At 51.8% G+C, this 10,515-nt stretch overlaps 1 protein-coding gene across 1 annotated transcript; it reads left to right on the top strand.

Annotated features, from left to right (window-relative positions):
- The first annotated feature begins 1,572 nt into the window (after window positions 1-1,572).
- Window positions 1,573-8,254, top strand: LOC119105432 (transmembrane 9 superfamily member 2-like). The gene is made up of 6 exons (XM_037228897.1): window positions 1,573-1,665; window positions 2,623-2,743; window positions 3,254-3,392; window positions 3,660-3,879; window positions 4,824-5,014; window positions 8,089-8,254. Exons 1-6 carry the CDS (start codon window positions 1,573-1,575, stop codon window positions 8,252-8,254), a joined length of 930 nt encoding a protein of 309 aa, XP_037084792.1.
- The last annotated feature ends 2,261 nt before the right edge of the window (window positions 8,255-10,515 follow it).

Below are 10,515 nucleotides of genomic sequence, written 5' to 3'. Positions count from 1 at the left end.
GTGTTGTCAACTTTGTCTGATGTCAACAAGCACACACAAATGAGCTGAATAAAAATGTAAGTTGAAACTGGCCAAAAAATAAACTTCATCACTTTTTTATCATAAGTGCTGCTGTCAACAGATAGGTGAGTTGAGATGATGTTCATCATATGGGCTACTCTAAGTTAGGTTAAGTTGCTTAAGTGCATGGCAAGTGACAATAGGAATTGTGCAGGAATCAGTAACTCACAACTGCTGCTGTGATACCAGCAGGTTAGACACGATGAGATGAAGTAAGGCCTTATTCGGTTAGGCATAGTTACGCTACTTTCACGGAAATAAGCATTCGTATTTTATAAGAAACAGTGACCAAATGTTTGTTTTTCCTGACCCCATCTTAACAGAAGCCAGAGGTATGTGTATTGTGTTTGACTTGGTGATGAGCTGTTATGTAGGAGTCCTAGGTTGTTGTTTTTTGTTTGAATGCCTTATTCTCGTTAAATTTTCTGTTGTTACTTTGCTGTTGAATTTCTTTGCTTGGCTTTGTGTTAAAAACGCTGCGGAAGGGAAGTGCAAAGCGCGACATCAAATTACCTGTGTTATTTAATTTTATATGTTCATTACACTGCCATGACGTTGCTACGCTTTAATGTATTCTGTTTCTATTTAATGGCCTAAGATGTTAAGAGACAACAGTTTTGTCAGGTTTATGATATTACGCCCATGCCAACTTGAAATAGATGTTTGTTTGCTGAAGCATCAGTCAATAGTTCATAGCTTGCATCTTTTGTAAATTGAATCCTTCACTCCCGGACGGTCTTTTTGCGATGGAATTTTTCCCTCCCACCCTGGTTCAAAAGCGATTCTAGCTCACTGGTCTGGCGTCGACTTGGGCCACTGACGGCGCGGCGATGCGGCGGCGCGGCCGCAGGCGGGCGCAAAATCCGCGTGCAGATGACGCCATGCTCCACCCAGCGCCCGGCTAACAGCGTATGGTCCGACGGCTCGCAGCTGGCTATGGAGATCAGCGGTCGCGACCAGTCGGCCGCTGGCGCCGTCCGCTCCCAGTACACCTACTCCGTCACATTCCATGTGAGTGGGGCTCGCCGTGCGCACGCTTCAGGGCCTGCGCTGCAGGACCTCGTGTGCTGGGACCCTCGTCAGCGCCCAGCATACCTGCCCAAACACCTTTCTCGTCTGTAAGACCCCTTGTCAAGGTGCAGCATACCTACTGTGCTGTCTTCCATGTGAGTTGGAACCTTCGTCAGGATCCAGCACTTGAGCTCCACCACTTTCGACTAGGATCGGGCCTCTCATTAAGGATCAGTAGAACCACTCCGCCATCTTCCACGTGAGTTGGTCGCCTGGCCATAATCCAGCACACCCGCACCGTCATCTTCCACATGACTCGACTGACCACGCCCGTCTGTCGTGCTCCAGCAGGCGATGCTTGTCCATTGTCGGCTGGTAAACCACGCCGCTGACCGCACCAGTTTCCTATCGCTCTCAGGAGACGCACATCTCAAATGGTTGTCGCGCTCGGACTACCTGATGGACTCGCTTCCGAACGCCAACATCCAGTAGATTTCTATCATGAACTTGTTGGCGATCGTGCTCTTCCATTCCGGCATGGTGGCCATGATCATGCCGCGCACACTGGAAAATGAGAACGCTCGCTACAACCAGGTGCGCCGGCCGGCCGACGGTGCGGGGCCCGCGCGGTGCGCCGGAGCGCAGGTCGCGCCGACCTGCGGCACCGCCGGCTCGGCCGGCTCCGCCCGGGAGCCGTGTTGTAAGATTGCGCGGCTCGTGCAGCCATAGCCAGGCCAAGCTGCGGCGCTGCTGCGGTGGACGGCGTGGCCGCGGCGCGCCCCGTCGCATTGCCCCGCCGCTCTGCTGGGGTGCTGGGTCTTGCTGGGCGCGGTCTTGCTGGGCGCTGGCAGCCAGCCAGCTGTGCTCTGGGTCCGCTCGCTAGCGGCGTACAGTAGGGCTGTCGGGCATCACGGATCTGGCAGCTGGGTAGCTGGGCCCTGGGTTCGCTTGTTGGCCGCGTGTAGCAGAACTGTCGGACGGGTCTTGCAGCTTGGTAGCTGGGTTCATGTGCGTAGGCCGGCTGGATCAGAATCCGGAGTGGCAACCGTCCCTGGTGACAGCCGAGAGTGACAGCCGTCCCTGGCCATGGTTGGGTAATGACAGCCGTCCCCGGGCCGGCGCTGGGGAGTGACAGCCGTCCCCGGGCCGGCGCTGGGGAGTGATGGCCGTCCCCGGGCCGGCGCTGGGGAGTGACAGCCGTCCCCGGGCCGGCGCTGGGGAGTGACAGTCGTCCCCGGGCCGGCGCTGGGGAGTGATGGCCGTCCCCGGGCCGGCGCTGGGGAGTGACAGTCGTCCCCGGGCCGGCGCTGGGGAGTGACAGCCGTCCCCGGGCCGGCGCTGGGGAGTGATGGCCGTCCCCGAGCCGGCGCTGGGGAGTGACAGCCGTCCCCGGGCCGGCGCTGGGGAGTGATGGCCGTCCCCGGGCCGGCGCTGGGGAGTGACAGCCGTCCCCGGGCCGGCGCTGGGGAGTGATAGCCGTCCCCGGGCCGGCGCTGGGGAGTGACAGTCGGCGGGCTGCCCGTCAGATCGAGTCGGGGAAACGACTCTCAGGAGGGGTTTGGCGGAAAGCTGGTGTACTGCAACGTGTTCCGACCGCCTCGGCGCGGCACGCTGCTCTCCGTGCTGATCGGCTCCGGTGTTCAGGTGCTCTCGATGACGCTCATCACACTCGGTGGGTGACTTGCGGCCGCTGTGGTGGCCCTCGCGCCTCAGCCGTATTCGGGCAGGCCTTGCGGTGATGGTTGCCCGTGCCATGGTTGACACTGCAGCGACACTGTCCTCACGCCTGGCGCTCTTTCAGGATGTGGCATTATTACCGGGACTGCGGCACCCGTCGTTTGATGGGGATTACTGTGATTTGATGGTTAGCGCGGTGGGATGAGCAGAGGGCCTAGGTGTTTTGTTGTTGATGTTAAGGCCGTTTTAATTTTTGGAAAGTGGAGGCATATTGAAATGACGTGAACACATACCTTTCATCGCATACTGAAAATTAATTCAAGAAGTTAACATCTGCATAATTCACTCAATGAACTGTTGTTGTTTTTTTTGTTGTCCTGCCTGTGTTGCGTCGCTGACCTGCACCAGCACCGGTGCTGGCCTCTGACCGCCTGCACCAGTATCGACGCTGACCTCCGACCGCCTACATCAGCGTCTTGTGTTGACGTCTGACCGGTCCCTGCAGTGTTCGAGTGCCTGGGCCTCCTGTCGCCGGTCAACCGCGGCTCGCTGAAGACCTGTGGCCTCGTGCTGTGCATCTGCCTGTGTACGCCCCCCGGCTACGTGTCCACCCGAATCTACAAGTCGGGAAGAACTAGAACTTGATGGAAACACGCTTGGGCGTGACATCTACCAAGCTTGGAAAATTGCCACATTTGAATCGGCTGATGATGCATTGTGTGCGGGATGCTTTGCCGTTGAGTCCTGCTCCCAATCGCAGTGCAGTGGGTGAACTCGGGCAACGTAATCGTGGTCATTGACAATGCCTGTGCCCCACAGAAGAGAAATCACTGTGCTCGGGGGTCGGGTGAATCGTCTGTTCCGGTGGATACCGTGGCTATCGCGGGTGGGGTCGGACCGCTGCGGAGTGCGTCGATGGTGCTCCCACTGAGCCCTCGCCTGCCGCCCGTCCGCGGGATCGTCTCCAGGATCACGCTGCTGCTGAACTACGTGCCGTGGGCGTACGGCTTGCCGGCAGCGCTGCCATTCCGCACCATACTGTCGCTGATCGGGTTCTGGTTTGGCGTGTCCGTGCCGCCCACTTTCGTTGGCACCTACTTCGCCTTCAAGAAGCACGTGCTGGAGCACCCGGTGAGCGCTGGGCGCGGACGGGGGGGGGGGGGGGGGCGGCCGCGCGGCGCCACCGACGGCCCCCCTCGGGCGCGCTGCGTGGCTTCACCGCTGCAAGGGGCGCACTGAATGCTCCAGCACAGCAGTGCATGTATCACCTATTAACCTGGCAGTATGCAGTCTTGGGTTTGACTCTCTAGTGGTATTTAATATAGTGGCTGATAGTCAGGAACAGTTGGTAGTCGTGTGATCATGTGAAAAGCAGTATTTAGCTAAATATGGCATCGTCGCGGCCTTTGAGAGATTGGGCTCAACCCAGAAAGTACTTGTTTCATTTTCCCCGAACGACCAGAAAATTATGGTTACATTGAGTACCCTTTAAAAAATACAATGAATGTTATGCACCTGGCCGTGACTCCCAGTAAAATTTGTCCACCTCAGTCTGTACGTCCGCCTTAGCACGCGCGGCGGTCGGTGAGCGGGAACACCTGTGTTGCTCACTATTTTGCCCATGGCTGGGATGGCCTGCATCCGGTAGCAGTGACCGCTCAAGGCCAGTTGATATCAGAGGGCGGGCTGGACTCTTCCGAACAATGTGGCACATGAAGGAACGTCATAATTGTTCTAGAAACGGTATTCCTACTATCAGATGTGCTCAAAGGCGCATACCAGGTTTTGTTAGTTTGAACACTGATCCCAGAAATTCATTCATGGAAAATGGTGTAGACAAAGTTATAGAACGCCATCATTTGGCGGCTTGGTGTGACTCAGCGGCGCAAGTTTTTTCTGTGATTTGGTGTCTATGCTTGTTTTTATTTTGCTTTTTGCCAGAAGCATCCTTTTCTGGGAGGCGTGTTGTCGGCATCGGAAGGCCACAGTGATGGATGCCAATGTGAATTAGTTATGACTCAACGTTGTTGCATAGTTTCAGAACGTCTCGCGTCTACAGCCGTATCTCTGGCCAGTGCATCCTGTGGCCGGTGAAGTTGTCGAGTACCTTCCCGTACATGCGCCTGCTCTTGGAGGCCATCGTGGACAAGCACATGCGGGTCACCATCACTGGTCCGTCGGAGCACTCCGGCGTGGCACGCCCAAATGTGCACCGCGAACATCGGCCGGAAGATAGTCGAGAAAGCCTGGCGGACAGCCGCACCCGGCAAGCCGATTCCAGTAGTTTACATTTGGGATGACTAGCTTTGCTGGCCCTGGTGGGCGTTAAGCATTGTCTATTGGGGATAGATGCTCCTTGTAGAATGTCATGTGATATTGGTTGGGGAGTGAAATGTTAGTTTCCATTATCATCGGATGTACAATGTGCCTTGCCAAAGATGTGTTTGCGTCTTTGTTACCCACATGTTGTGGATTCACAAAACAGACTGAACAAGTGAAGTCTTATATTGGTTGTGTGCTTTGCTGAAAGTGCTTTGTATATTGTATCCTGTGTTTTCGGTCAGACATATGTCAGATGCAGGGTTAATGCAAGAATGCATGCTTCGCCTATCTTTTAATGGTGGAATTTATTATGAAAGCAGCGGGGGATTGCAGTACAAAAATTATATCATTGTTCATCGTGCCATGTCACAGTACAGCACTGAAGTAGGCCTCAATGACACTGTTGACCAGTGCCACTTCACCATGTACCACATTAGTTGACCGCTCTATGTCAAGTCTATGAGAAAACAGTTTATGATTCATGAATGACTGGAAACAGCTGATTTAACGCTGTCAAAGGACTATTGCCAGCCCAAATGCCATTCCACCACAATGAATATGTCGGGGCTGACTAGTGATTTCATAAATAATCCCGTGCAAGAAAAACATTCTTGGTGGATCAACCTCACCATCTTTACCATAGCAATAACAATGATTTGTTGAACAATTCATGGCAATGCCACAGATTCATTGTTAATTTCTGCATGCGACTACACTGCCAGGTACAAATAACAACGAACGCAACGTAATACAACGATAAATAATGCAACAACAATAACAACGAGCGCAAATACTGTGTACATCACAAGATGTCAATGTCACAACTGCAGCACTGGGGGCGAAGACAGGTCGACAGTTCAATATTGACATCCCATCAGTCCCTGGCAGGTTTCGGTAAGAAATTGACGACACTATATGACGGTCTTCACAGCATATCGTGCTTTTTTATCGTGCAGATTCTTAATAAGCTGCCATAAAAGCTGGCGATCGCTACGTTTCGTATGTAAAACAGTCGAAGAAAGCTTGTCTTACGACCAATGCTAAGACAAAAAGAACAAGCCATTTACCGACCGACCACCCAACACACCACCCGCCATGAGGATGGCCGGCTGGCATCAGTTTTAGCGCGTTTTGAGGTATAATTTAGGTCTGGCTGCCAGATGCTGCTAGGTATTGCTGTCGTCACAAAACCATTCCATGACGTCATCAAACGATGACGTAATGGGGTGCATTTTTACAAACTTCGAAATTGTGTTACTTAGAGTCGTTTTTGAGCCTTGAAAACTTACCAAAAGTTACGAGTAAGCCTTTCTCATCATATCTGATCCTTATCTCAATATCTTCAAATGTGGAACATTCCCTTTAATACTGGGGCTGCTTTCAATGTCTTCTTGGGCTGAAGTGCAAACGGAAGCCATGCAACTTTTTTGCACGTTTGGTGTTGAACCAGAAAATGAGGAGAATGTGTTTATTTCATTTAATGCCCCATGCAACTTTCATCACAGGCAAGCGCAGGATCTGTCAAGAACGAGCACCATGTCGTTGCATACTCGACATGCCTACTAACTGTTGTGCTACCAAGTACTAAGTGTTGTCAGCTATCTGAATACTGCTCAAGAGATTTAATTACATTAGTTGGCAGTCAAGTACATTAACTACAAGGTTAAAAAGATAGCCTGAGGCTGGGTCTCCCTGCCGATGCCGCATTTCAGGTAAATTGTCTCACCCGCGTAGCTATTCATCCTTGAAAGAAAACTTGAAATTTTGAAAGAGAAGCAGAGAGATCCTTAAAAAGCTTTCAGAATTCCAATACAACAGGTTTATGAAATTTCCAAAGTGGGCTCCAACTTTCTATGTCTTTAAGCACTGTAGAGACAAACTCCCACGATTACGAATCAAAGGTCGCCTTATACTCGGTTGACAAGATCAACCCTTCTGTTTAAAGAGTAAGCAGTTGATGACATAAAAAATCAGGCCCGTGTTTTCCCCATATCTCGTCCGTTGAAATATGCGGTTTGGCGTGAATTAATAAGCTGATCTATGACACGCTTCAACCTGGTTGTAATTTCGGCAGGTATATTTTTGAAGTCGACATTTAGCAGCGTGAACTAGCGCCACGGCTTTATGCTAACAGGGCGATTGCCAGCTTTTGGCATCATTGTTATCATACCCTTTTTATGAGATATTGGTGTTCTATCTGTCTGGGAACAGATCACAAAGGTTCTGTGGAGGAACAGTCCTAATTTGTTCTCGAAAAACTTGAAGAAAAATGACGCACAATCATTCGAACCAGGTAATCTGCCTTTTTAAATTTCAGCAATGATTCCGTGAGTTCTTCAAAAGACTAAATGACGTAAGTTTTTAAGTGCATTTACGAGGAACATTGTGCACATGGATAAGACAAAAGTAATAGGCTTATTCCCCGTAGAAAAACCAAGAGGATGGAGATATAGATGTGTTATTTCCGCAGCATGGCTTCGTCAAAACGAATACAAAAGTAACTAAAAAATGGCCTGCCGAGATCCTGCTCGATTTTCCAGATTTCTTTTTTTTAAACAGCGAGCCTCAGCTTTTGCTGGATGTTCGTGACTTGTAAAAACTGTGGCTCACTGTTTAAACAAATCGAAAACCGAATGGGATAATCCGCAGCAATTTTGAACTTACCACTGCCATTCGTTTTCATAAAGACATCTTACCAAAATATCAACGCATGTATGTCGCCATTTTCCTGGTTTTTCTTCGCGGAGACCATTACTGCTGTCTTACCGCCAAAAGACCCGGTCTGATCTAGGAGTGTGCTTTCTTTGACATTCAGTGAGAACCAGAGCAATAATTGGAAGACTTTTTCGCCATTGTCACGTGATACCACCCTAGATGCAACCATTGATTAAACTGATGATAACCATACCATAAACCATTGATTTAGGCTGTCTAGTGTTTTCATTTTTTTACATTCACGCGATGGGGAAGCATATTACACAGATCTTGTAAGCCCGTATGCCACCCGGGCGCGCTCAGGTCGCGCGTGGCGCAGCTGTGGTCGCGCGTGGCGCAAGGCCTCTCCACTCTCACCGCTGGGAAGGACCCCTCCCAACGTTCACAGCTGGGTGCAGTACCGATCGGAGCGATCCCCCGCCACCGCGGACAGCCGTGCTTTGGCGCCAGGGGAAAGCCGGAGCCGTGATTGGTCATCTTACGCCCCTCAGAGCCATCCCACAGGCAGATCTGGCGCTGAAGTATGGAATCGTCATCGCTTTGCTCGCTCGAACACGGAATTTGTTCTGCACCGACTCCGCTCTTTTGCAAGCGCCGCAGTCGCCAAGCACGATGAATCACAAGCTTCTGCGTTTTGCGAAGTATTCGTCTCAGAATTCCCTTTTTACCACCAGATAATGAAGATGCCATTGATCTACTGGACATCGTGCCGCACTGGTATCCTGGGTAACAATCTCTCAATTCAAGGGTGAACTGGAACTCGTGCCCCCCCCCCCCCCTGCTATATCAAATCTTAACACGCATTATTGTGCATATAAGAAGTCAACAGGTTAAAAATAATCGAGGCAGTACGAACAAATTGGAATGAAAGCATGCGATGTTTTGAAACGCAAGGCAGGACATGTTAATGCTCCTGACGCGTACTAATATTGTTTATTTTTAGGAAAATTTCAGGTAAAACCCTTCCCTGTTGTGAAATGACTGCACACACCCCCACCTGCATCTGATCGCAATGCTCCGGATTATAGTCGCGGATAGCATGACTTGGAATTTGCTACCGGACGGATTGAATAAGTTGAAACCGTAGCTGTGCGCGGTCATAATGCTTGCCCCTCTGCCGGACAGCTGGGCCAAAATAGCACAGCTTTCCCCGATCTTTTCTCCGCGCCAGAAGACCTAATCTGGATTGAAATAACTTTAAGCTTTGCCTCCTGACAGCGGTGTAGTCCCTCCACCCGGTGTGAGACCCCAGGCTAATTGCTGCTAAACGAGCAAACCGAGCAAAACAAACCAACCCCGGCATCACGTCGGGCTGGGCGGTCGGCCGCCCGCTCTGCGGCCTAAGTCGTGCCTCGGCTTGACACGCCGCCGATGGGGGTCAGCCAGTCGCCGTGCCATGACGGGCGACCAGTCGGTGGTCCCTCGCCTGCTGGCGCTACGCAGACAGTCACGGCGCGTTTGGCAGCCGCCTCATTTGGCGCTGAGCTGCTGCTGCGGCGGGAAACCGATCAGAATGCCGCGGGACGGAACAAAAGTAGCTTCGGTCAGTTCAGCTATGCGCACTGTTCTCCCATCCTGCCTGCCCACGTTTCTGTTTGGCATCTGCTCATCGTTGCGTACCTTGTGCTTCAGATATTGCGGTGCCACAAGGGCGAGTAGCCTAAGCGCCCAAACCACCATCATCTCCATTTGCTCATCTTGCAGCGCTTCTCTCCCGTGAATGCACTGCTATGTTGACCTATCATCACGGAAGCTTCAATCTCATTGCCCTGTTATACTCCTCTCGCATGCTGTCATCCATCTGTATGGTTCATTAGGCCGGGTGAATCTGCTTACTTAGCTGGTCCCATTTGAAAGCGTCGTAAGCGTGACCTGGGTGGAAGAAAGTACCAGCTCGTGGTGTGGCAACATAAGCCGCACGGGAATATTTTTTGCAAAACTTTTATTGCCAGCATATCAACAATCATCGCCCACCCCCAAACACACACACGCACGCAGGCACGCACGAACGCACGCACGCACGCACGCACGCACGCAAGCACGCACGCACGCACATGCGCGTACACACGCGCGGGTGTACATACGCACGCACGCACGTACACACGCACGCACGCTCACACACATCACACATGACATGGGCGGGACAGCCACCTACAACGGTCGGCACAGGCCCTTGTGTCCGAGTCTCCGTGCGCATTGTCACATTGAGTGTGACAATGTGCACTCCGTGCACCGAGTCACAGGTGCGCATTGGGGCGATGACAGGCCGTACTGGACCCGCCGCGGCCCAGTGTGTTAGTATGAATAAGCGTGGGACAAAATTAACTGGACAACCGGGATGGCCAATTCCATCACAAAAAGGCACACCCTGCTCACCAACTGGAGCATTGGCCGAAACGGTTCAGCGTGTAGCAATAATGCGCGCTAGGATTTGATATAGCAGGGGGGGGGGGGAGGGGCACGAGTTCCATTGAGCCATTGAATTGAGAGAGATTGCTGCCCTGGATGCCAGTGTGGCACGATGTCCAGTAGATCAATGGCATCTTCATAATCTGGTGGTAAAAATGGAATTCTGAGACGAATGCTTCGATTGAACAGTTGTGATTCACCACGCTTGGCGACTGCGATGAATGCAAAAGAGCGGAGTCGGTGCAGAACAAATTCCGTGTTCGAGCGAGCAAAGCGATGACGATTCCATACTTCAGCGCCAGATCTGCCTGTGGGATGGCG

The sequence above is a fragment of the Pollicipes pollicipes genome, unplaced genomic scaffold (assembly GCF_011947565.3).
Source record: "Pollicipes pollicipes isolate AB1234 unplaced genomic scaffold, Ppol_2.1 Scaffold_6138;HRSCAF=7277_pilon_pilon_pilon, whole genome shotgun sequence".
In the NCBI taxonomy this organism is placed as follows: Eukaryota; Metazoa; Arthropoda; class Thecostraca; order Pollicipedomorpha; family Pollicipedidae; genus Pollicipes; species Pollicipes pollicipes.
Note: the sequence above shows the minus strand (reverse complement) of the source record. Positions and strands in the feature narration are given on the sequence as shown.

Bases quoted from the DNA above. Each gene is read 5' to 3' on its own strand.
- LOC119105432 (XM_037228897.1), top strand. From the start codon at position 1,573: ATGAACTTGTTGGCGATCGTGCTCTTCCATTCCGGCATGGTGGCCATG. The intron at 2,744-3,253 runs GTGGGTGACTTG...CGGTCCCTGCAG, and splicing joins GATGACGCTCATCACACTCG to TGTTCGAGTGCCTGGGCCTC. The intron at 5,015-8,088 runs GCAAGCCGATTC...GGGCGCGCTCAG, and splicing joins CTGGCGGACAGCCGCACCCG to GTCGCGCGTGGCGCAGCTGT.